The sequence below is a fragment of the Rhinoderma darwinii genome, chromosome 5 (assembly GCF_050947455.1).
Source record: "Rhinoderma darwinii isolate aRhiDar2 chromosome 5, aRhiDar2.hap1, whole genome shotgun sequence".
NCBI lineage: Eukaryota > Metazoa > Chordata > Amphibia > Anura > Rhinodermatidae > Rhinoderma > Rhinoderma darwinii.
In genome coordinates, this window is record NC_134691.1 from 268,322,814 (window position 1) to 268,350,060 (window position 27,247).

Here is a 27,247-nt window from a genome sequence, read left to right on the forward strand (position 1 = left end):
CAATGGGAGGCAGAGAAAGCGTATTTTGCGTAGTTTTTTTTGCCCGCGGCGCTCAATGGCCGTGGGCACAAACACCGCGAAAATCGGCGTGCAGCCAGAGCAAAATCTACTTCAAAATTCCAAACGTTGACTATGTATAGATGTCTAGTATTATTCATGTGTGTAGTGTACTGGATATGTTCCAAAGAGGTTTCCTCTTTTCTTTCAGTCTTGTGAAGTGTACATTTACATCTGAATGTATGCATTGCCCCTGGGGAGCCTGTTTAGCCAACCTTTTCGGAGAGCATAGAAAGAACTTGACTCTAATTGATTAGACTCCTGTGTCCTCCTCCCAGGTTGTATTAGGTATATTGACTTTTTTTTTTTACATTTTATTTATTTATTTATTTATTTATTTCTTAAAGCACCCAGAATGTCACATTTTAAGTAAAACTGTCAACCACGTTTACAGATAGACTGATTTCTCCAAAGCATCAAATGAACTACTAGCATTGAAAAGACCATACTATATTTTCTGCGTACCTTTCTTTTTTGTAAGGCTGTGTCCACACGGGGCAGATACGCCACGTAAAGTTACACTGCGTATCCGCCCCGATGACTGTGGTGCAGTTTTTCGTCCGGAATGTCCGCTGCGGAAACTGCAGCACTTAGCCGGCCTTCTAGCAGGCTGGCCTCCTGGGATGACGTTTCATCCCATGAGACCGCTGTAGCCTGTGATTGGCTGCAGCGGCGGTCACATGGGATGAAGCGTAATCCCAGGAGGCTGACACTCTGACGTCATCCGGGCCCGACTCATGGGATGACGTTTCATCCCATGTGACCTCCGCTACAGCCTGTGATTGGCTGCAGCGGTCACATGGGATGAAACGTCATCCCAGGAGGCCGGCCTGGACGAAGCAACACAGACTTCTGGGTAAGTATAAGATCAGATTTTCTGAGTTGCGTTTTTTGCGGCGGGATTGCTGCGATTCTACCGCAAAAAAATGCAACAACTGCTATTTGTTGCAGATTTTACCTCCCCATTGAATTCAATGGTCAAAAGCCGCAACAAATACGCAGCGTTTTTTCGCAAATACAATTGACGAATAAAATTCCGCACCACATGTCCATTTCTGAGCGGTTTTTCCGCTCAGTATTTACGCAGAGTGTGGATGAGATTTGTTCTATCTCACCCACTTTTGCTGCTACTGTATTATCCTGCGGATTTTTCACAACGAATTCCGTTGCGGAAAATCTGCAGTATTTACGCAACGTGTGAACTGACACTAAAGCTCGAGAATTATAGTCTCTATTCAGTTTAGCCTATGAAAGTTGTCATTAACGTAACATTCCTATGACTATTTTTTCATGATTTTATTGGTTATACCATAATAAAATTTAAGTTATGTTTTTCTTGAGAAGAATGAACCCCAAGTTTCCTAAAGACTATGTGTTGACTTCCTACAGGTGCCCCTAGAGGGAGCTTACTGCATACTGTGCTGTTATTGAAGTCAATGTACAGTATGCAGTAAGCGCCTCAGCTCCCTCTAGTGGTGGCTGAAGGTTGGCACCATTTTTTCTTTTTAACCCACACTATATAAACAAAAGTATTAGGACACCTACACATTACACTTTCACCCCATTATTAATCCATAGGTATTGATATTAGAGGGGTTTGAGTCAGATCACACATTCCCTTAAAGGGAACCTGTCACCAGCATTTCACCTATTAAACCAGCAATACCTGGTGGTAGTGGGTGAAAAATAATTTCTATATAACTTATAATTGTCGTCTTAGTCGGGTCTGTAGCTTTAGTATTCAGTTTTTTAGTGTTCCCACGCCGTATGCTAATGAGCAGAAAAGAGTCAGATCTTCATTCCTCAAGTCTTCCCGAGTTCTTCCCGCCTCCTTACTTTTGATTGACCGCTCCTCGCCTTTCCCAGCACACTAAATCCTGCACTTGTACATTGATGTCCTCTTCTGGTGTGTGCGCACAAAGGGACACCGGATTATTACGATAAAAGTCGCAAAGAGTTTGCAGACCGTTATTTACAGTTGGAGGAGGAGTTTAGGAGAGGGGATAGCGGTAATGAACTTTTTATAGCAGCGTCCAGTGAGGGATAAGTAAAGTTCAATAGGTGAAATGCTGGTGACAGGTTCCCTTTAATACGTATACCAATCACGGGCTGCAGCGGTCTCCTGGGATGAAAGGTCATCCCAGGAGGCCTAGTCAGCAGTTTTCCGCAGCGGACATTCCGGGCGAAAAACTGCACCACAGTTCTCAAATGATGCGCGACCCGGTATTGGTCCACGGCCCGGTGGTTGGGGATCACTTATCTACAGTAAATCCCCTTATTAAGCAAACAAAAAATGGACGCAAGTTAAATGTTCACCTACTTTGTAGTGATTGCCCAAAAAAAACTTGGAGAGTGAATAGCCAACACAGGACCGATAACTGACAGATAATATGTTGAGATTTCGATCTGCCACGTTGCATATTTTAGGCCACTAGTTGATCATAAATTGTACAGCAGATCCTTTTTTTTTTCTTAAAAATGGGCATTTCTTTTTTTTTCTCAATACGTTTGGTGTCACCTCATTGTGTCTGACAACCACTTTAAAACTCAAATCTGTGGTGTTTGCTTCCGCAGCACATGTACTAAAATTGCAAATGATACAGAAAAGATTAGCATGGCCCTTGCACAAGGACACGCAAGTAGTTGGTGAAGCGTTCCGTATTTTTTTTTTCCATGTTGATGGCAGCACGGCTACATCTACCTCTAGTGGCTGAAAATATCTCCTCCTGAAGCTAAAGAATGGTTGTCCAAAATAGAACAAATATATAAAGTGGAAGAATTAGCCAGATGGGTATTTTGGAAACATTCCACCCTGGCTCGATTAGCAGAAACATATCGTTCCTGCCAACTAGACAGACCCTACGTACGTGAAAGAAAATGTTTTTTGTTTTTTTTCCCCATATCTTTCCTGTGACTCGTAAATATGGTAAGAGACCTATCATAACACTGAGCTAGGCAAGTTGTTACATCTTCATCCTTTCATTTCTCCCGATCCAGAGAAAATATTACTTTTCCCACACTATTAGATTATTTTATGGAACTTGTTTTTTTTTTTTTTTTTTTTAAATCTTGGTACAATAAACTCCACCAATAACAACATGTCTCGATAATACTATAATACTTATGACTAGCTCTGATCTGAAGCTTTGACAAAAAAAAAAAAGCTGCTGTTTTTCAAACTTTGTCTGGATGTTGACTCATTCTTGCTATATCTGTGTTCTAAATAATAGATTTAAAAAAAATAAAATAAAAAAGTCTCAAATCCATGGTCCGCTAAGCATTCACTCAATACCAATAAAAGCAACCCTGTATATACATCAGTGATGCCCACCATTCAAGTTCATATGGCACAACTGCCGTCCCTAGGACAAGGATTAGGTATGAGCGCCCCAGTATGCGAAGCTCCATGCCCAACCATGAAGAACGACACGGTCTTGTCATGTCACTGGGGTATGTTTTTTTCCATCTCCAAGACTTGTATAGAGTGTACCTTTTATGTATATGTATCTATATATGCACCTTTTTTTTTTTTTTATGCCAGTGCAGTGTTCCCTTTATATTTATTTTGTCAGGTTAAGATATAGATACCTCATTTTGCATTGGAGCTCATGCACATGCAAAGCAGCCCCTGAAACACCCTGTATAGCGGTGTATGGAATCCATATGGGTCTGTATTACTCCGTGAGGCACCATATTGTCTTGCGATGGGGCATGAAGAATTGTTTTTGTGGTACAGTAAGCAGGTACATTTATTAGTTACCTTTTAATGAATATAATACCTTTTTGTTTAATTTATCAATATCCTTGGAATATTTATATTTTGTTCATCGTTCGGTGTTAAGTGCCATTAACCACTTATATACCGGAGTTTACTGCCCATGTACAAGTACTGCAGATGTAAGGCTGAATATCCGAAGCTTTTAACTGCTATAAGACAAAATCAGCCTGAAGCAGATGTGCGTACAGTCTCCTGCCTCTAATAGAGGACATTATCTGCTTTTAGATCTTGTCTCTGGAATCTTATTATAAGATGATCTTGATATCTAGACAGCCTTTTTTTTTTTTTCCCCTTTAAAGATTAATCGCATGTAGTCCTACTCCTTTTTTTTTTTAAATGCATGTTTTGTTTTTCTTATATTAGTTGGTATAACCTCGTTACTCCTAGTAGCTTCTGGGGTTTTTATTCTTTTTTTTATTTTATATTTTTTTTAAATGTCCATCTCTGCAGTTAAATACTTCACTTGGCGCTGGCAGTAAATGTTTGATTGGGTTGGCACAGACAGTCCTTTTTATGACCGGCAAGGTTCTTTGATCTGAATCTGTGTTTGGTCTCCAAATGATCTGAATATCTTTTTTTTTTTTCCCACCAAGAGCATATTTATTTTGTGTTTATTATTCTGGCCAAATGTTCACTTATCAGTTGCAACTGGAAATATTCTGCTTTCTAATGTACTATTCTGTATCTAGTTAGATATGTTCTGCTAACTAATCATAGATACACATATATCGAATGGAAATAACCCAATATTTAAATATCGTTGCCATTGTTACTATAATGTTTCTAATGCATTGAAAAGGCAGAGTCTGATCTGTAATACTACAGATTTATAGATAGCATTCATATAGAATAGTTTTGTTTTTTTTTTTGTTTTTTTTTTTGTTTTTTTTTTACTGGAATGACTCAATTGTCAAAGATGCAAATCTGTGGGGAAGGAGTTCTAGATCTGCAAACATGAGCAGAAAAAAAAATGTGAACATCTAGTTAACATAGAAATGGAAGGATAAAGAGAGGCTTTTCAGCTCAAAGGCCGAAACATTCCGTTTGAATACCCTGATTCCCTAATTGTTATATAAGGTCACCGCTGTTCAAGCTATTACCCAATGTATTCTGAAGAGTATGTTGAAAGATGTAGGTACTGTATAACCCGTAAACATTTGGGTGAACATGTACTTTCCCTGCGAGGATTTCCACAATTTAATCCTTTTAGCCTTGCAATCGGTATTGATCTCGGAGCTGATGGGTTAAACTTCCTGTGTAATGTGATCGCCAGCTCCGGCAATGCAATCGCTGGGGATGGCATCGTGATCCCCTGTAGCCCGTCTAAGGTTTTCAGGACGGTCATTTGTAAGACCACGTAAGGATATATGAATGTAGACATGAAATGCCAACCCAAAAGGGTTCATATAGAAATTACAACTCCTCACGCAAAAAATATGGCCCTATACAACTGGCACAGTTACATAGTTAGTACGGGTTGAAAAAAGACTCCTGTCCATCAAGTTCAACCAAGGGATGTGAGAAGGTAAGGGATAAAACAAAATTTCTACACATTGACAAAGGAGCTGATATTTTTTCCTTCTAGGAAATTATCGAAGTCTTTTTTTTAATGCCATCTACTGTCCCTGCTGTGACAGCCCCTGCAGTAGGCTATTCCATAGATTCACAGTTCTCACTGTAAAGAAGTTAAAAACATGCCGGCGCACACACAAAAATAGTTTCTTGTCCTTAAGAGGGTTTTACGAGCTTATAAAAAAATAATACAGAAAAGTACCTATATGTGTCTGAAAGCTCACCAGATTATAGCTCAAAAGTAGTTATTTTTCATTATTTTCTTTTACCCAGCCCTGTACTGCATGTGTTTTGTTGCTTCCAGGGCTTTCTGTGGGTGGTAATACCATGTACAGAACTACATGATTTCTCTCCGATCTCACAGACCTAGTCTATGTTTGCAGTTGCCTGCATGCCCCTCTATTACAAGGTGCAAGGTAGTTCTAGAATTACTCACTGCCTGTTACTGAGACACATCTCTGCTGTTCTGCTGCTAGGCTCTGTACACTCTGCTGTCCAGCATTCAAAACACATCCCCGACAGGGGGAGAGCAGGGAGTAGTGACGATAAGAGGCATGCGATGTGTGACGTCCTATCACTACGTGTTCAGTGTACGGAACATCATACAAGCAGGAGATAAACCCTGGGAGCCTGGTCATGTGACTGGTTTAGACTTCGTTCACATCTGCGTTCCGGTTTTCAATTGTTCTGCTCCGTCAAAGAAAAGCTGTACGCGCCAGATCCGTCACATCAGACACCAACGGCTTCTTCTTTCATAGTGTCTGTCATTTTACCGGACAAGTAGTGCAGCATGCAGCACTATTTTGTCTGACATTTCTCACCATAGATATGACATAAATGTCTTAGATGGGAATACCCCTTTAAGTGTCTGGGGAAACCTGGCTGACAACCTATGCTTACTTTGATTGCGGTCATATTGGTTGTTATGCAGATTTTTTAGGGAAAAAAAAACGACGAGATACGAAATACAGTTTTTATCAATTTCAGACAGGAAAACAGATTTTCGTGGTAATTTCTATTGTGCATTTTCAGGATACCATATGATTAAAAAGCCACGGAGTGATCCAATTAATTTGGGACATACAGTTTTCTTGCTAACCCACTTTCCAGATGAGATGTTTGTGCCATTATATAATGAGCACTTTCTCTGCTTAGGTTGGCATCATCAGGTGAGCTGTCCCAGTGGGCATCATGCCTGCTAAAAACATCCATATACTTACAGAAGCAGCTGCAAAGTACCCCGGCCAGTGAGTGCTCTAATTGGCATTTACTGCTGTTCGGGACTATTCTATTTCAGTGGAGGCTCGAGAAGAAGGCAGATTTATTTAACACATTTGTAATGTTACACTAAACAATGAAATTACGCATATTATGACACTGACATGATTTGTGACACCTGATGCCAGCCTATAAGCACCTGAGAAATATTCATATTTTGTGTTTACCTAGATGCTAGACAGATCAGATATAGCAATTGTTTGTAAATGGTTGTAAATTTACTAACATGACCTCTTGGGACCGTTTCCTACTGTGTAGTTGCATTCAAAAGCAGAATCTTCCAAAATATGAACTACATCCGTTAAAAAGCAAAAACAAACAGAAAAAAAGCTTTACCGCAACAAGTGCGACTTATTGTTTCCCTATGGGAAAGAAGTTGCGCGCTAGTCGCAGTAATGTCGCAACTCATGGAGGACCAGCCTTAGCTGAAGAAAAAGAGTAGATCTGTAAGGAAATCCGAAAATAATATACTCTTTTTTTTTTTTTTTTTTTTTTTTTATACTAAGCTTTGGCACGGTTCACATCTGCCTTATATTTTCGGTTTTATTATGGAAACCACGATAGAGTGCCGGATTTATCTTACAACGGATGACACCACCACCTGACAAACACCTTTGACTTGGGTACAGTCATAGTGTCCATTGTTTCAAAGGGGAAAAATAGCCTTCGATGCAGATGTTGAACAGAGCTGGTTATGGAGTTGTGAACAGAACAAGTTATTTCTCTAGGCATTTAAAACTAAAGGGTATCTGTCACCTGACCAAACCTGTGATGTTACGACATACATACGATGTGCAGACTTATTGTTTTCTGGGAGGATTGGGGACCATTTAATGGGTGAATTTTATGAATTCCTTAAAGGGGTTTTACCATCTTAGACCTTTATGGCTATCCACAGGATATGCTATAAATGTCCAATAGATACGGGTTCCACCTCTTGGACCCGCACCTATTTCTAGAACGGGGTCACCTGACCCTCATCCTACGATGTCCCGCTGATCCTCGGTCACTGTCTGACGAGGTGGTCGGGAGTATGGAAACAGCCAAGCAAACTGATGAACGCTGTTTCTGTAATTCCAATAGGAAAGAATGGGAGTAACAGAAACTGCGTAGCGTGGCGAGCTACGCTCTTTTCTAAGCTCCCGAGTTCCAGAAACAGCGTAGCTCACCATTCTACGCTGTTTTCGTATTCTTGACCACCTCGTCAGACAGTGGCCAGGGAGCAGTGGGAGCCACACAGAGTAGGACGAGGGTCAGGGAGCTCCGTTCTAGCGGTAGATGCTGGTCCCTCCTCTGGGGCCCACACCTATCTGATCAAAGGGAAAACCCCTTTTAAGATTATTGGTTCTGTTCACTGAAAATTAACCAAATATTGACTGTGAATGTAAGGATCGTGGAGTATTCATTGTTATCTTGTATAAAAATGTTCAATTGCCAGATTAAAACTACATGATCCGTATCTAGAGGCCTCTTTTAAATAGAAGATTACACCCATTACTTACAGGTGCATAAACAAATTATACAGCCATGGAATCTCCTTAAAAGTAGATGAGCTGTAGAATGAGTCAATGTTTGTCAAAGTGAAATTGTCATAGCATGGTGGCACATTTCCAACAAGTTATTTGGGCACATCTCTGCCATTCTCAAGCGCACTTTTTGTGAAGTAGAAATGTCTAGGTACAACAACACACTAGCAAGTAGGGCCATTGAAGCTCACAGAATGGGATCGTTTAAGGGGTTGTCATCTGTTCTCCTCAAGCAGGTCTGCTGAAATCCCCGCAAATTTAAAATAATGGGTGACCATGTAATAGATGGTCATGTTGACGCCTTTACAGAGGGAGCTGCTCTTTACAGATGCTCTTCACTTAGAAAGGCGGGTCCCAAGCAGGGGACTATGATGTCCATATGGCCTAATAGGGCAAACTAATAGGACAACCCCTGTAAGTATTTTAAGTAAATGAGCACTACCTAGTTTCAAACTGCCTCTTGACCAGTCTCAAAACAAAAACTGTAAGGAGCTTGAATCAGATTTTCAAGGCCAAGCACTCACATAAAAACCTGATATGAATAAGGTCGACGTGAAGCGTTGACTAAAGCAAACCCTGCATCCTACATAGAGGATAATGTAAAAAATACCAGCATTGTAAATCTACATAAACAAGCATATAGACGCACCAGCGTCACACCCATATGTGGCTGTTGAACATCTCATTCTAAAACATCATGGGCATTAATAAAGAGATGGACCATCCAGCCTCCACTCGGTGAGGCTGAGCACAGCACTAAAAAAATCAATATCCAGAATATTAAAATCATCATTTAACTAAGATTAACTATTTATCTGTTAAGGTGTTTGTTTTTTTTCCTCGACCCGAAAGAAATCAAAGGTTATTTTTGTGATTTTCTGTGTTTACAGGATTGGTAAAGGATTTCAAGGAGTCATGAAGAGATGGGGATTTAAAGGCCAGCCAGCATCACATGGGCAGACTAAAACACACCGTAGGCCAGGAGCTATTGCTGGGGGTGTAAGTCAATGAATTCAAGTGTATTGTATCATCGGCAAATTATTAAATGTATTAAAATATAGATGATATTTTTTTTTCTCGCATACTAAGTTAGTTGTTTGCATTAGAGAACCCCTTTACTACAGTCATGCCTGAATGTTTTTGGTTTTAAGGGGAGTCCGACTTTAAAGAGGCTCTGTCACCAGATTTTGCAACCCCTATCTGCTATTGCAGCAGATCGGCGCTGCAATGTAGATAACTGCAGCGTTTGCAGGTAAGTAGCTACATCGACTTACCTGCAAACGCCGATGCTGCTGCAGAATCAACTGTAGCCTCTGGTGCCGATGTGGCCGACACGATGCAGGACCTGGGGCAGGAAGTGAGTGACATCACAGCGTGATCTCTCGAGAACATGCTGTGTGTCTGCACTGCCAGAAGCTGGGTGTTAACGAACAGAAGTGGATGATGCTGATTCGTCAGCATCATACACTCCCAGTCCTAACGCCCAGCTAGTAAAAGAAGTAAAAACGCCCCGATGTACACACATAATACACGCCCAGTTGGACTTTTACTGTAAACACGCCCAGTTGGACTTTAGCAAGCCTCAAAAAAATAAAAACGTTACTGTAATCTACATTGCAGCGCCTATCTGCTGCAATAGCAGATAGGGGTTGCAAAATCTGGTGACAGAGCCTCTTTAAACCCTTTTCACTGGATGTCTAATTCAAAATCGTGATTAATTGAACATGTAACCTCGATTATGATCGATATAGGCCATGCCTCCTTTGCATACCACGCCCCCTATTTGCATGCTATGCCATTGAACTAATATTTATTTATTTATGAACTATTATTTTTTGGCAGCACATACCCTGTTTACGCAGAGAAATGTGCTGCCGGCAAGTGTCCGGTTTTTGAGCCGCATAAACGATGCCATCAGCCGATAAGAGCGTTTGCCTGTGTAAAATCGCCTTTAGACCAGGCAGTCAGAAGACGCGCCACATTTATCAAAGTGGTGCATGCTGTATGCGAAATCTGCCATATCTTGTTACACACTTTTCTTTTCCTTATACCACCTTTTGTTTGGCTTAGTTTGCGTCAGTTTTTTTGTGCCAAAACTTTGATGTAATCTTGGCACACACTGGCATAATTTAAAGGGGTTTTCCAATCCCTAATAATTGATGGCATATCCTCAAACAGCCGTTCGGCGGGGGTCCCAGAAGTCGTACCCCGACCCATCAGCTATTAATGGCCTATCCTGAGAATTGGCCATCAATTTTTAGGGATTGGAAAAACCCCTCCCTTTACATTTAAGTCGTGTTCTCTGGCCGAGCACGGTGCAATGAGTCTCTAAAACCGTTTATAAATGTGGCACACAGCATATGCGCCAGAATCCTGGTGAATTTTGAATCGTAAATATGCTCCAATGTGCAGGTTTTTCACATGTCAGTTTTACATTCATGCGTGTTCCAAATTTTTGAAACGTGCAACATTTTCAGAGTAAAAATCCTTTGTTTTACTATACGTGTGCAAAGTTACAGATACAGCATTTTTAATTTATTTTATGACATTTTGTGTTTACGTTTTGGGCTCCAGTGAGCATTCTTCAAAAACGTAAGTGTGTTGTAGTGTCTTAAAAATGGAGAAAAACTCAATTTCGTTTTTGGCCGGTCAACGCTGTCTTTGTATGTAGATAATGTTCTTTATTTGAGCTTTAGCTTCCTAAGTGAATATATTCATGTTTTCTTTAACAGGATCCAGCTCGTGTGTTCCCAGGTACAAAATTGCCTGGTCCGTTGGGAAACTTCTACAGGACTTCTCATGCACTCAAGGTCTGTTGTTCTCTAGTTGGGATTTCTTCGCCAGTTTTAACAATGTTTTGCGTTCACATAGTGTTTAAAATGCTGCTTTTTTTCCTATCTTCCTTGAATACCTGTGTTTTCTTCTTGTATGATCTAGGTATGGAGAGTGAATACAAAACACAACATTCTTTACATCAATGGTTCTGTCCCTGGGCATACCAATTGTTTAGTTAAGGTAAGGTTTTTGTTTTCCTGGTTTCCACAATATATTGGAGATGTTTGTTGTTTTTTTTTAAAGGGAATGTGTCGCTAGAAAAATATATATATATTATTTTTTTTAGTTATACTGTTAGTATGTAAAGGATTACACATTGTTCTAATTTTTTCACAAGTCAGGAAATATTATAAATTCTATTCTAATTTATAACATTTCCATGTGCTGGTCACTAGAGGAAGCAATTCCCAAAATTGCTAATTGGCATGTGGTAAAGCAACCTCATTGCTTTATGCTGCAAAATTCGAGAAGACACACTCGCTCTAGTGTCCTCACACAATCCCCCCCTCCTTTCTCCTGGCTAGTGCCAGGAGAAAGGAGGGGGTTGAATGTTCAAACCTCCTACACTGTGTGCTGCCATTTTTGGAGCGAATGCACAGTGTAGGAGGATTAGATACAGTGTAATCACACTATAACACGAACATACACACACATCACATACACAAACATGACTTACCTGCCCCTGCCGCTATCGCCGCTCCCTCCACTCCTAGTCCTTGCTTCTGAACATATGGACGGAAGCCGCGACCGTAAGTAGTCATCTTACTGTACGGCCACAGCTTCCGGTCCAAATGAAAATGGCGCCGGATGTCGCTCTGCCGAAGACCTTCCCTTTGGACGGTGTGGGAGCGGCACATGCTCCGTTCCCACACAGACGGCGTACACTATAGTAAATGGAACGGCTCCCGTTCGCATGCTCTATGGGGATGTATGTGGTGTATTCCATCTCTGTATGTGTCGTTAATCGACACATACAGAGATGAAAAAAAAAATTGCAGCCCCCATAGAGAAGTAAAATAAAGAAAAAAGTACAACACAAAAATACAAATAAATAAAATTTACTTTAATGGCATAATAAAAGCAATAACATATATAAAAAAAAAATTCTGTGACGCTTTCCCTTTTAAGTTCAGGAAATTGTAGGTGCTGTAGTTAATTAATCCCTTCCCTATTTGGCCACTTTTGACCTTCCTGACAGAGCCTTATTTTTCAACTCTGACATGTTACTTTATCTGGTAATAACTTCGGAATGCTTTTACCTATCCAAGCGATTCTGAGATTGTTTTCTCGTGACTCATTGGACTGTTACTGGCAAAATTTGCTCAATATATTCAGTATTTCATTGTGAAAAATTGCAAAAATTTGTATTTTTCGAAATTTAAATGTATCTGCTGGTAAGACAGGCCATTATACCACACAAAATATTTGCTAATTAATATCCCCCATATGACTACTTTAGATTGGCATCGGTTTTTTTCCTTACATTTTTCTAGCATGTTACAAGGCTTAGAACTTTAGCTGCAATTTCTCACATTTTCAAGAAAATTTCAAAAGGCTATATTTTCAGGGGCTAATTCAGAAGTGAAGTGGCTTTGAGAGCCTTATATATTAGAAACACCCAATAAGTCACCCTATTTTAAAAACTGCACCCCTCAAAATATTCAATACCGAATTTAGAAAGTTTCTTAACCCTTTAGACATTTCACAAGAATTAAAGCAAAGTAGAGGTGAAATGTACAAATTTTTATTTTATTTTATTTTGCAGACATTAATTTTTTTATCCAAATTTTTTTTTTTTAAACTCAACTCCATATTTATTGCCTAGATTCTGCAGGTTTTAGAAATATCCCACATGTGACCCTAGTGTGCTACTGGACTGAAGCACAGGCCTCAGAACCAAAGGTGCGGCTAGTGAATTTTGGGGCCTCCTTTTTATGAGAATATATTTTAGGCACCATGTAAGGTTTGAAGAGGTCTTGTGATGCCGAAACAGTGGAAACCCCTCACAAGTGACCCCATTTTGGAAACTACACCCCTTGAGGAAATTATCTAGGGGTATAGTGAGCATTTTGACCCCACGGGTATTTTGCAGAAATTATTGGAAGTGGGCCGTGGAAATGAAAATCTACATTTTTTTTTTTTTCAAAGAAAATGTAGGTTTAGCTAATTTTCTTTTCATTCCCACAAGGACTAAATGAGAAAAAGCACCGCAACATTTGGGAAGCAATTTCTCCCGAGTAAAACAGTACCCCACATGTGGTCATAAACGTATGTTTGGACACACAGCAGGGCTTAGAAGGGAAAGAGCGCTTTCGGAGCTCAAATTTAGCAGGAATGGTTTGCGGAGGCCATGTCACATTTGCAAAGCCCCTGAGGGACCAAAGCCGTGAAAACGTCCAAAAACTGACTCCATTTAGGGAACTACACCCCTTGAGGAATTCATCTATTGGGGTAGTGAACATTTGGACCCCACAGCTCTTTCATAGATTTTATTGGGATTGGGCAGTGAAAATAAAAACAATCCTTTTTCTTCAATAAGACGTAGCTGTAGCTCAACATTTTTCATTTTCTCAACAAATAAAGGAAACCCCAACATTTGTAAAGCAACTTGTCTAGAGTACAGAAATACCCCATATGTGATCATAAACTGCTGTTTTGGCACACTGGAAGGATCAGAAGAGAAGGAGCGCCATTTGGCTTTAGGAGTACAGATTTTACTGGATTGATTTCTTGACACCATGTGGCATTTGCAAAGCCCCTAAGGTACCAGTACAGTGAAAACTCCCGAAAAGGGACTCCATTCACGAAACTACACCACGTGAAGAATTAATGTAGGGGTTTAGTGAGCATTTTAACCCCCACAGGTGTTTCATTGACTTTATTAGAATTGGGCAGTAAAAATAAAATAAAATAAAAAATTATAATTTTCTTAACAAATAAAGGAAAATAAGAACCCTAACATTTGTAAAGCAAGTTCTCCCGAGTACGGCAATACCTCATTTGTGGTCCTAAATTACTGTTTGAGCACACGGCGGGGATCAGAAGGGAAGGGGCACCATTTGGCTTTTGGAGTGCAGATTTTACTGGATTGGTTTCTGGGCACTATGTTGCATTTGCAAAGCACCTGTGGGACCACAACAGTGGAAACCCCCCAGAAGTGACCCCATTTTGGAAACTACACCTCAAGGTATTCACCTAGGGGTGTAGTCAGCATGTGTTTTGCTGAAATTAGCGTGCACTCTGTTGCAGAGTGAAAATGGGAGTTTTTGCATAGACATGCCAATATGTGATGCCCAGCTTGTGCCACCTTAACAAGACAGCTCTATAATTATTATGCGGTGTTTCCCAGTTTTAGAAACACCCTACATGTGGCCCTAATCTTTTGCCTAGACGTTCGACCAGGCTCAGGAGTGAAAGAGTACCATGCGCAGTTGAGGCCTAATTTGGTGATTTACAAAGTATTGGTTAACAATTGCAGGGCTCTGATGTGAAATAATAAAAGAAACCATTGAGAAGTGACCCCATTTTGGAATCTACACCCCTCAAGGCATTTATTAAGGGGTGTAGTGAGCATTTTCACCCCACAGGTCTTTTCCATAAATGATTGCTCTGCGAATGGTGGAAAGTAAAAATTTTAATTTTTCCCTAGATATGCCATTTCAGTTGCAAATATGTCATGCCCAGCTTGTGCCCCATGAAACACACACCGCAAAAATTGTTAAAAGGGTTCTCCCGGGTATGGCGATTCCATATATGTGGAAGTAAACAGATGTTTGGGCACACTGTAGGGCTCAGAAGTGAGGGAGCACCATTTGGCTTTTGGAGTGTGGATTTTGCTTGGTAGTAGTTTTGTTTGGAGTCTTACTGGTATTTCAGTGTATAATGTGGGGGTACATGTAAGCTGTGCGGAGTAGATCAGGGGCATAGTCAGGTGGTATAATAATGGGGTAAAATAATCCATATATGTGTGTTACGCTGTGAAGCAAACCTTTATGCACAGGCCAGTGTCGCACTGATAAATTATGTCCTTTCTTATCCCCCTTTTGTTACACACTCCGCATCTTTGCAGTTTGGGGAATTGTGCTGGGAAGTATTGTCCTGGTATAATACGGGCACCCTCGCTTCCAGCAGATATGTTTGGGTCCTGCCCTTCCTGGTTCCCTAATTTTAGGGCCTTGATAAATCGCCTCTTGAAACAGAAGAAATGTTCCCCTCGGGCTGGCACAGCTGCATATATTTTTATTTCCTGACTCATTGAAGCCTTAACTAATTCATTTTTTCATAGACGTAGTGCCATGAGGGCTGTTTTTTTGCTGGACACGCTGTAGTTATTGTTGGTACCATTTTGGGGTAAATGCGACTTTTTGATCACTTTTTATCCTTTTTTTTTTTTAGAAGGCAAGGTGACCAAAAACCAGCAATTCTGGCATAGTTTTTTACGTTTTCTTTTTTACGCCGTTTAGCATGCGTTATAAATTCCATGTTAAATTTGGTCTGCGGTCCACTACGATTCAGGCGATACCTAATTTATAACACTTTTTTTTTATCTTTTTTGCACAATTAAAATTACTTCTCTAAAAAGAATGTATTTTTTCTGTCGCCATGTTGTGAGAGCCATAACGTTTTAATTTTTTAGTCGACTGAGCTGTATGAGGGCTTGTTTTTTGTGAGACGAGCTGTAGCCTTTATAGGTACCATCTTTGGATACATGCGACTTTTTGATCACTTTTTATTCCAATTTTATTTTTTTTACACCGTTCACGGCGTTGAATAAATAAATTTTTTATAGCCCAGGCAGTTACGGACGCGGCGATACCAAATATGTATGGTTTATTTTATTTTTTTCAATAATAAAGGACTTGATCAGGGAAAAAGGTCAATTGTGTTTTTATTTTATTGCTTAAAACTTTTATTATATTTTATCCAACGTTTTATTTGACCTTTTCTTTTTTTTTTTTTTTTTACACTTTTCTTTAGTCCCACTAGGGGACTTGAGGGTCCAACTGACAGATTATTTTTCAATACATTGCACTACCGGTGTAGTGTAATGTATTAGATCTGTTAGTCATTCACTGACAGCCGATTAGGCTTTGTCTCCGTGCGGGGCCTAATTGGCTTCCGTAATGGCAGAGCAGGAGACCATTCTTAAGCCTCCTGTTGCCTTAGCAGCAGTCGGCAGCCTTGCTATGGCATGGCAAGGCCTGCCGGTCTTCTACCAACCACAAAGATGCAGCGATGGTTCTATGCAAAGGAAGGTGCCGACTTTACAAACGTTAAAATATCTCTTTAGAAATTCTCTTAGTTTGCCCACTGGCCTTATCATTTTTTGGCCTTTATAATATGCAAATCTAGGAGATTTTTTTAATCTCAAACCAAATTTCAGATCCCCTTTTAGTAATCCCCCAATATTTAGTTATAGTACAGCTTATTATTTTGAAGTGACATTCGTAAGTGGAGACAAACATAGTCCTTTTATCACTCCAAAAAAAATTGAGATAGATTTTTTTATGTTTTACTGCTTTTACAAGGAAAAAAATGATTGTTAAAAATAAAATTTTAGTTTTGCCGCCGTATTCTGAGGGCCATAACTTCTTCTTTTAATTTTCCTCTGAGCGATATGAAGGTTTTTGGGTTTTTTCGGGGCGAGCTGTAGGTACCATTAGTACCATTGAGACTTTTTGATTAGTTTGTTATTCCATTTTCTTGTGGGGAGATGAAGTGACCAAAAAACAGCGATTCGCCAGTTTTATTTTTTGACGGCGTTTTCCGTGCAGACTAAATAATGATATATTGTAATAGTTCAGACTTTTACGGAGGCATCAATGCCAGTTATGTTAATTTTTTATTTTATTTTAATTTGTGCTTGAGGAAAAAAAAGGAAAAGGGTTATTTTTTTTTGTAGCTTTTATTTTTTTTATTTATTAAACCGTTGTTTTACTGTTTTTTCACTTTTCCCCCTAGGGGACTTAAACCAGCGATCGTTGGATCGATTGCACGATATACTGCAATACTAATGTATTGCAGTATCTTGTGATACTCAGTCTCCTATGAAGCTCTGCCTGGAGCAGGTCTTTATAGGAGTACAAAGATGGTGGACATGGGGACCTTCATCATGCCCCTAGACTGCCATGTCAAACAACGGCGATCCCCCGATCGTGTAGCGGGGAGGCCGTTGGAAAGTTACAGGGGGCCTCCCCCTGTTTCGATCAATTTTAAATGCCACGGTCGCTATTGAACGCTGCATTTAACAGGTTAAACAAGCGGGATCCTGCTCGTTATTTTGAAGTGTCGACTGTGAGACACAGCCGACACACTCGCTCTATGAGCCCACTCCATACACTCCCACCCGACGTGCGCTGTGTTCATATACGGCAGATGTCGGGAAGGGGTTAATAAGATCTCACTTAGGCACACCTGGACATCTTCTCTAGGGTAACCTCGTTTTACAAATTTTTCGATCAAATTCTCTATATTCTTATGGTATTCTACATCGTTACTACAGGTTTTATGGGCATGTAAGAACTGACTTCTTGGTATACCTTTGATTGTTTGGGGGGAGTGGAAACGGTCTTCTCAATAGATTTGGTTTTGAATATAATATAGTAAATAATAATAAATTATGTCCAGTAGGTTTCCTCATTTATACATTAAAAAAAATGCATAATTTCAGCATCTGCTTCTAATAAAAATTCTAGCAGTACAGGTTATTAAGATATATGACGAATTTGTCTAATTCTTCACAACTGCCACTCCAAAGCAGAAATATGTTATCCACGTAACGAAGCCAAAGTTTCACGTGGTGACAATGGTCGTCATTAGTCAAATATGCTTTTTCAAATGAATACATAAATATATTTGCATAACTTGGAGCTGCAAAGGAGCTCATCGAAGTCCCCAGCAGCCACAAGTAAAAGTTGGTTCCAAACGTAAAGTAATTTTTGTAAGCACCAAATCTAGCAGTGTCGTTAGGAATTGTATTTGTACGTTAGTCAAAGAAGCATCTTAACATAATTTATGCCCAACTATCGTAATACCTTAATTATACGGAATATTAGTGTAAAGGTTCTTGATGTCAAGTGTACAAAAAGCGTGATGTCAAACGTTTGAATCCTTTATAAAAAAAAAAAAAAAGACTGGTATTTTTTAGACAGTCTGACAAATTTTTCACTATTTTATGCGAATAGGAATCCACATAAATTGCCAGTAGTTAGAGCACCGAGTTGACGCCAGAGATTATTTGGCGTCCTGAAGGTTTTTATAGGTCTCTCTGGACCTTATGGTAGTAGTTATAAAATAGGCACTCATGCAAATCCATTTACAATAGACTTTCAGGTTTTAATCCATAATCTCCAATTTAAAGGCTCCTTCTCTGATTTGATCGCTTTCACGCTCAATACTTAAAGCGTACCTGCAATGACATTGCCTAAAAATCATTTTTTCACAGCGGAATAGAGCCTTTTACTACAATTCCAACGATACCTATATACAGATAGCTATTTCCTAGCCCGAGATCCAGCCATAATACCTGTCAGACTGTAAAAGTAAAATCATCTCTTGCTGCATATTGAAATGGGCAGGCATTTCCTGATTGTGACATCAGCTAAGGGAATTGAAGCCAGAGCTTGTCCCCTTATATACCAGGATACTTTGCTTTTAACTTGTGCACTAGCAAATCAGCTCAGCCAATCAGGTCACAGAATCTCCTGCTGCAATCTCTCCCCAGCACATAGTATCCATACAGACATCTTCTGCAAGGCAAGTGTAAAGACCGATAACCGCTCCAATCACTGGATCCCTGCATCATGCTAACATATAGCATGTCTGATATTAAAGTTACCATTTTATGAGACCACATATATAGCCAAAGGTAAAGAAGCAGCACCGATCTTTCAGATCCGTTGAGTCGGTGCAATATTCCAGTTGGAGGACGTAACCAGTGTCCCTAGAAATTAATCAAATTCTCCAAAACACGAGACAGCGCTCCTTGGTTAGTGGAAAAAGGTGAAAATAAACCCTTTTTTCACTAACCAAGGAGTGCTGTCTCGTGTTTTGGAGGATTTGATATAATATGTATGTATGTATGTACGAAATGCATATGAAAACATGTTATGTATGCATATGAACATGTTTTCAGTACGTGACAGTTTTTCGGCAGCGACTTCTAGCGTCTTAGATAACGATGATGCTAGGAGCCCGGCTCCCTGCAGTGTGCTCAGTATGGAAAATGTGGCCGACCTGCGGACCGTATATCACGGACTGAACACGCTCGTGTGAATCCGGCCTTAGGGTTATGATTAAGAGTTCTGGTTTTTTTGTGTTTTTTTCGATTATTCCTTCTCTCTTCTGCTTAGTTATAGACCTGGCTATGTAGGTAGCCAAGTGTCTCTCTCTCTTAAACTTATTTAATTTACTTTGTAAGTTGGATGTTGAGAAGAACAAGGACTACAATCCAGCGCTTGAAGGAAAGTAAAAGGAATCGACGTTCCATTTTATTAGTGTATCAAATATTAAAAGAAATGCCACACATGCCATGACTAAGGACACAGGACGTGTCGGAAACACGTAGGCAAATTAACAGAGGCGATTTCAACCCTCCCCCTTGCTTTTTTGCAGTTTGTCTTATATTGCATTTCTTTTAATATTTGATACACTAAGTAAAGTGGACCGTCTATTCCTTTTACCTACCTTCAAGTGCTGGATTATAGTCCTTGTTCTTCTCTGCTGTTTGCTGCTGGCTGAGCGGGATCCCGGGCGCTGCCTATCGAAGATACAACCAACGGTGAGCTGGATGATTTCCCCCCCCCCCCCCTTCCCTATACTAATTTTTTGCTAAGTTGGATGTTAATATTACTATGTTGGTTTTTAAATTCTTCATGCATGCAATTGTATTCCTCCAGGGATCTTTTTTTTCTGAAAGTCATCTTCAAGCTTAAACATTACTTTTTGTGTAGTATTAACTTTTTCAAAATATGGAAGGAGAATTGAAAAAGAATGTGAATGTGATTTCAGGTGATGTTTTTGTACATCTGGTGCATGCCACTGCGTAAAACACACCTGAAAATATATTTGGCAACATCTTCCGACACCAAATATGTGTGCATTTGTTACACGCTGGGCGCAGGGTGGAGCTTACAATGAATGGTGCGCAAACTGGCGTTCGACCATTAGAGATGTTGAGAAGTGCCATAACACGTTAAAGGGGTTGTCCAGTCCCAAAAAATTGATGGCCTATCCTCACAACTTCCGGGATACAGCTGTCTAGAATCACATAGCTAAATGCCGCCGGGGAGCGGCAAATAAGCTAACTCTGCAGGACGTTCTGGAACGTCCTTGCAGAGTTAAGTGCAGAACGTCCAGACGTTTATAGTCTATGGGCAGTCCACAACTGGTTAAAAGGGTTGTCCAGTTTCATAAAAATAATCTTATTTTTTTGTATAATTAAAAGTTATACAATTATCTATATATTTTCTTTCTGTATTCCTCACGGTTTTTAAGATCTCTGCTTGTTGTTATTTAACAAGAACATTCATTGTTTACGTCCAGTGGATACAATTCTGTCCATGGTCATGTGATGGACCTACAGGTGCTGGGATCGTTGGTTACATCATGTGTATCAGAGCTGTGTTTTGTAATGATCCCAGCACCTGTGTGTTAATCACATGACCATGGACAGAATTGTATCCCCCTAGAAGTAAACTATGAATGTTCTTACTGAATAACAACAAGCAGAGATCTTGAAAACCATGGGGAATTAATTGTATATTGGACAAATTTTAAAAATACACAAACTAAGATAAACTTGCTAAAAGTTAGAAGCCCCTCCAGCCAGTTAGAGGTGTTGCAAACCTAGAAGCATTAGATCCAGAGAGTATCGATTGCTTAGAGCAGGCCATTGCTGATGGTATAGGGCATCATCTTTCATTAAAACGGGACTCAAAGGACTTCGAAGTCCTCTTGGGATTTATTGAACCTTAGTGTATTCTGCTAATGTCAATGCATGCAGAGATAGACTGACTTCTTTTTTTCTTAAAGAGGCTCTGTCACCACATTATAAGTGCCCTGTCTCCTATATAAGGAGATCGGCGCTGTAATGTAGGTGACAGTAATGCTTTTTATTTAAAAAAAAAAAACGATCTATTTTCACAACGTTCGGAGCGATTTTGGTTTATGCTAATGAGTTGCTTAATGCCCAAGTGGGCGTATTTTTACTTTCGACCAAGTGGGCGTTGTACAGACCAATCGGCATCATGCACTCCTCTCCATTCATTTAGACAGCAGAATCGCGTTCTTACTAGAACATGATCTGCAGCCACATACACATCGATTCTGCTTGATTAACATTAATCAAGTGTCCTGATAATGAATACACATGACCATCCAGCCTGGACGTCATGTGTATTCAGAATCCTGACACTTCTGAATCTTTTCTGTGAGATTTACAGCAAGGGAAGCGAAATCTCGTTTACCTCCGTAATCTCGCGAGATTTCGTATCCGTTGCTGGAATCTCACAGAAAAGATTCTGAATACACATGACATCCAGGCTGGATGGTCATGTGTATTCATTATCAGGACACTGGATTAATGTTAATCAAGCAGAATCGCTGTGTATGTGGCTGCAGATCATGTTCTAGTAAGAACGCGATTCTGCTGTCTAAATGAATGGAGAGGAGTGCATGATGCCGATTGGTCAGCGTCATGCACTCCTCTGTACAACGCCCACTTGGTCGAAAGTAAAAATACGCCCACTTGGGCATTAAGCAACTCCTTAGCATAAACCAAAATCGCTCCTAACGTTGTGAAAATAGATCGTTTTTAAAAAAAATAAAAAGCATTACTGTCACCTACATTATAGCGCCGATCTCCTTATGTAGGAGACAGGGCACTTATAATGTGGTGACAGAGCCTCTTATGTGGTTCTAATTTCCTTGGGAAATCTATTTTGATCTTCTTTATTTTATTTAAAGTTAATCTGGCAGATTCAGCCGACTAACGGATAGTGGGGGTTTTTTTTTCGCCTCCGTAAATGCTGCAAACCTCTTTGAACAAAAATCAAGTATTACAAAAAACAAAGCAAATTACATATTTGTATAGTTAATTTAAATTGGTCATGAGAGATACAATGTATTCCAAGCAAATACGTTTAACCAATATAAATATAACATCAATAGTGTTAAGAACATGTAAAATAAAGGGATCTCTCCACCCTCAAATCACAGTATGCATGCTATCCGGTTTAACTTGCAATTTGTTCCATATTATATTTATTTCTTTTCAGCAAAATGACTAGCATAAACATCAACGGTAGTAAAAAAAAAAATTCAACCGTTGTGCAGAGAATGTCCATATAATGTTTCTTGTACTAACAAAGTCCACATGGAGATGCTGCTGGAGGGGAGTTTGGCATCAGCATGCAGATGCACATTTCCAGGAACTGCCCTTTTTCTCAAGCCTGCGTGGTACTCTCTATCCCATGTTTAAATAGCAATCCTATTTAACCTCCTGTGATATTCACAGCCTATTTCTATTCAAAGGTATAATATTACAATACAAAATCATTATACAATGATTATAGAGCAGCGTCTCTATGTGGACTTCATTTGCTTAAGGTATATTATATGGACATTCCATGGACCTTATGCACAATGGATTCCTGTACTTTGTACCTCCTGATCACCGTTGCTGCTGTATTTATATTGATCAAAAGTCTTTCCTTGGAATACATTGTATTTCTCGTGACTAATTAAAATGAACTATACAAATGACATTTTGAACAAATCTCAAGTTTTACAGAAAAGCAAGCGTAGAAGTTTGCATTTACAGAGGCGGAAAGAAACATTCCTTCAGTCGACTGACTGCCGTATTACCTGAAATAAATAGATTTTAGATCTGATGAATCTAGTGTACTTCCCTTAAAAATCCATACTAAAAATGGCTATATTATTCTCCATTTTCCTGTCTGATATTAGTTATAATTTTATGAGACCGTGTGTGTGTGTGTGTGTGTGTGTGTGTGTATATATATATATATATATATAAAATGTAATCTCAGTCGCTGCCCTTCTAGAGCTGACAAGCTCTTAATCAGTGAGTCTCCTCCGCACCATGCTGAAACCTCGCACATTCTTAGTACACGCTGCAGTCTTCATGGCTCTGCAGTCAGGGAACCAGTATTTCAGCAACAGTTTTATTGTGGAGTTACAGCATCTACTTCAATATGCTGCTTTCTTTTACTTGCTTGCTGCCTTGATTGCAGCTTGTACTGAATATGTGTTCAATTTCAGCATTGTGCAGGGGAGGAGGGACAGAAAAAAATTCTTATAAATACACTTGGACTTATAGAAATTCTAATTTTAATATCAAGCAGGAAAACTTAGAGAGGATTATAAAGCCATTTTGACACAGTTTTTTTTTTTTTAAGTAAGTAAGTACACCAGCTTCATCAGGTCTAAGAGATCTATTTAATAATCAATGCAGTTTGTACGTGAAATCTGGTGACAGATCATCGTTAAATAAGACACCAAAATCTATTTCCCAAGGAAATTAGAGCAACTGATGAAAAAAGAATTCAGTCTATCATTGCATGCATCAACATTAGCAGAATACATTAAGGTTCAACGAATCCCAAGAGGACTTCAAAGTCCTTTTGAGTACCATTTAATTGAAAGATGATGCCCTATACCATCAGCGATGTTTGCACTAAGTAATCGAATCTCTGGATCTAATGCTTCTTACTGCGCAATACCTGCAACTAGCAAGTAATAATACACAAAATGAGAAGTGTTTAAGCTTAAAAGGGGTTGTCTGGTTTCAGCAAATGTTATTTTTTGTATAATTAAAAGTTATAAAATTGTCCTTAATTTCTTTTTTAATTCGTCACGGTTTTCGAGATCTCTGCTTGTTGTTATACAGTAGGAACCTTCATTGTTTACTTCCAGTGGATACAATTCTGTCCATTGCCATGTGATGCACACAGGTGTACTCGTTAGTTACCTATGTGTATCAGAGTTGTGTCTTCGAACAATCCCAGCACCTGTGTGTCCATCACATGACCATGGACAGAATTATATCACTGGAAGTAAACAATGAATAATCCTACTGAATAACAACAAGCCGAGATCTTGAAAACCGTGAGCAATTCATACAGAAAGTCTAATGGAAAATTGTATAGCTTTTAACTATACAAAAAATAACATTAATTTCTAAAAACAGAGCATCCAAGATGACTTTTAGAAATCCATCTCCCTGGAGGAATGTAAACGCACGCATGAAAAATTAAAAAAACAATATAGATAAAATAGAACATCCATCTCACAAAGTAAATTGAAAATATTTGAGACACTCGTGACCACCTACATAACCAGGTGTATAACTGAGCAGAGAAGAGAGGGAATAATAAAAAAAAAAAACAGAACTGATAATCCGAACCCTGATGCGGATATTTAATCCACTGTTTTAGAGGCAAGTGCGAAAAGAAACGAAAGTATGACGCTACGGTCATCAGCTTAAATGGAAACAGATTTTTTTAGGCAAAGTAACTACTTCCCAATGCACAAATCAGAGACCGACGAGAGGCAAAACCAAACACCAGACTAAGAGAGGTGAGCAAACCATCGACCTTTCCTTTAAGACATTGATCTATTCTGAAATAACTGTGATCGAGCAGAGACAACTCTTAGTACCTCAATTTAACTTTATGGTAGTTTTTATTTGCGGGAGCCTCCATTTAAAAATCTATTATTAAGATGTATTTTATAAAAGTAATATTCCACATTCTTCGTATTCAAAGTTAATTTTATTCAGATAACACCAGCAGTGTTTTTGATTCCTATTAACAGGTTGAAATTGCTATAATAGAAAAATGGGGAAACTGTAAGAAACATACTATAATAAGATACAGTAAGGAAGCCAGAAAATCAAGCTCTCCAGAACCTAAAGATAGATGATTCTATTATTATTGTAAAAATGGCAGATAAAGGTGGTGCCACAGTGATTATGGATAAAACTTTATATTCAGTGAAGCAAAAAGTCTGTTTACAGATGAATACCTTAACCCAGGGGTCTCAAACTCGGCCGGGTAAGTGGGCCGCATATAGAAAAAATGGGAAGTTGACGGGCCGCATTACTTTCAAATTTGATACAATACAAAATTATTGTTAATCAATTAGTTATTTGAACTACTATAACACTATATTACTAGAATAATAATACTACATTACTATAATAATAGCGCTAGGTTTAAAATTTGAGATATTTCTCCACGTGCTTATTGCAACAATCCAGCTTTCCAGTTTAAGTGTCGCTAAATGCATTCCGGCGGCTCAGTTAGCACACATGTCAAGATTGGGCAGCTCCTTTTTAGATAGTGCCGCAGTGCCCTCTGTGGATGCTGCCGCAGTGCCCTCTGTGGATGCTGCCGCAGTGCCCTCTGTGGATGCTGCCGCAGTGCCCTCTGTGGATGCTGCCGCAGTGCCCTCTGTGGATGCTGCCGCAGTGCCCTCTGTGGATGCTGCCGCAGTGCCCTCTGTGGATGCTGCCGCAGTGCCCTCTGTGGATGCTGCCGCAGTGCCCTCTGTGGATGCTGCAACACACCCCTAGATAAGGCCACAGTGCCCTCTGTTGAGGATGCCATAGTGCCCTCTGTAGAGGCTGCCCCAGTGCCCTCTGTAGAGGCTGCCCCAGTGCCCTCTGTAGAGGCTGCCCCAGTGCCCTCTGTAGAGGCTGCCCCAGTGCCCTCTGTAGAGGCTGCCCCAGTGCCCTCTGTAGAGGCTGCCCCAGTGCCCTCTGTAGAGGCTGCCCCAGTGATGTCAGGGGCTTGCCCAGAGCTGGAGTCCCAGTCAGAGCGCTAGTAGGCTGTTCCTGGGACTCCAGCTGTGCTCCTGACATCACTGGGACTCCTTCTCTGGGGAAGCCCCTGACATCATTGTCGGTGTATGGACAGCGATGTCAGAGGCTTCCCCAGAGTCCCGGAGCAGAGCCGATAATAGCGCTCTGCCCGGGACTCAGCTCTGGGGAAGACCCTGACACACTGTCCATATATGGGCAGCGATGTCGGGGAATTCCACAGAGTCCCGGAGCAGAGCCGACACCAACGCTCTGCTCGGGACTCCGGCTCTGGGGAAGCCCCAGACATCGCTGTTCATATGTGGACAGCGATGTCAGGGAATTCCACAGAGTCCAGGAGCAGAGCCGACACCAGCGCTCTGCTCCGCTCTGGGCAAGACCCTGACACACTGTCCATATATGGGCAGCGATGTCAGGGAATTCCACAGAGTCCCGGAGCAGAGCCGACACCAGCGCTCTGCTCGGGACTCCGGCTCTGGGGAAGCCCCAGACATCGCTGTTCATATGTGGACAGCGATGTCAGGGAATTCCGCAGAGCCGACACCAGCGCTCTGCTCCGCTCTGGGCAAGACCCTGACACACTGTCCATATATGGGCAGCGATGTCAGGGAATTCCACAGAGTCCCGGAGCAGAGCCGACACCAGCGCTCTGCTCGGGACTCCGGCTCTGGGGAAGCCCCAGGCATCGCTGTTCATATGTGGACTGCGATGTCAGGGAATTCCACAAAGTCCAGGAGCAGAGCCGACACCAGCGCTCTGCTCCGCTCTGGGCAAGACCCTGACACTGTCCATATATGGGCAGCGATGTCAGGGCATTCCAGAGAGTCCCGGAGCAGAGCCGACACCAGCGCTCTGCTCGGGACTCCGGCTCTGGGGAAGCTCCAGACATCGCTGTTCATATGTGGACAGCGATGTCAGGGAATTCCACAGAGTCCAGGAGCAGAGCCGACACCAGCGCTCTGCTCCGCTCTGGGCAAGACCCTGACACTGTCCATATATGGGCAGCGATGTCAGGGAATTCCACAGAGTCCCGGAGCAGAGCCGACACCAGCGCTCTGCTCGGGACTCCGGCTCTGGGGAAGCCCCAGACATCGCTGTTCATATGTGGACAGCGATGTCAGGGAATTCGAGTCTCGGAGCAGAGCCGATACTAGCGGCTCTGTGTCCCGCGGGCCGCAGATGACAGCCCCAGGGGCCGCATGCTTGAGACCCCTGCCTTAACCCCTTAGCAACCAGCCTATTTTAGGCCCTAATGACCAACCTGTTTTATTCATTTTTCAATAGTCGCATTCAAAGAGTTATAACTTTTTTTATTTTTCTGTTGACATCGCTGTATGAGGGCTTGTTTTTTGCGGGATT

At 40.7% G+C, this 27,247-nt stretch overlaps 1 protein-coding gene and 1 non-coding gene across 3 annotated transcripts in view; both read left to right on the forward strand.

The window, feature by feature from the left end:
• Positions 1–27,247, forward strand: part of MRPL3 (mitochondrial ribosomal protein L3) — a 96,242-nt gene that overhangs the window by 47,246 nt on the left and 21,749 nt on the right. For both annotated transcript variants that reach the window (XM_075828599.1, XM_075828598.1), the window contains exons 7-9: positions 9,102–9,210; positions 10,944–11,021; positions 11,149–11,226. In XM_075828599.1, the coding sequence (XP_075684714.1) occupies positions 9,102–9,210; positions 10,944–11,021; positions 11,149–11,226 (265 nt within the window). The remainder of the gene's footprint in view (positions 1–9,101; positions 9,211–10,943; positions 11,022–11,148; positions 11,227–27,247) is intronic.
• Positions 2,616–2,723, forward strand: LOC142654757 (U6 spliceosomal RNA). Its single transcript, XR_012849098.1, has one exon. It is a non-coding gene; the product is annotated as a U6 spliceosomal RNA (small nuclear RNA).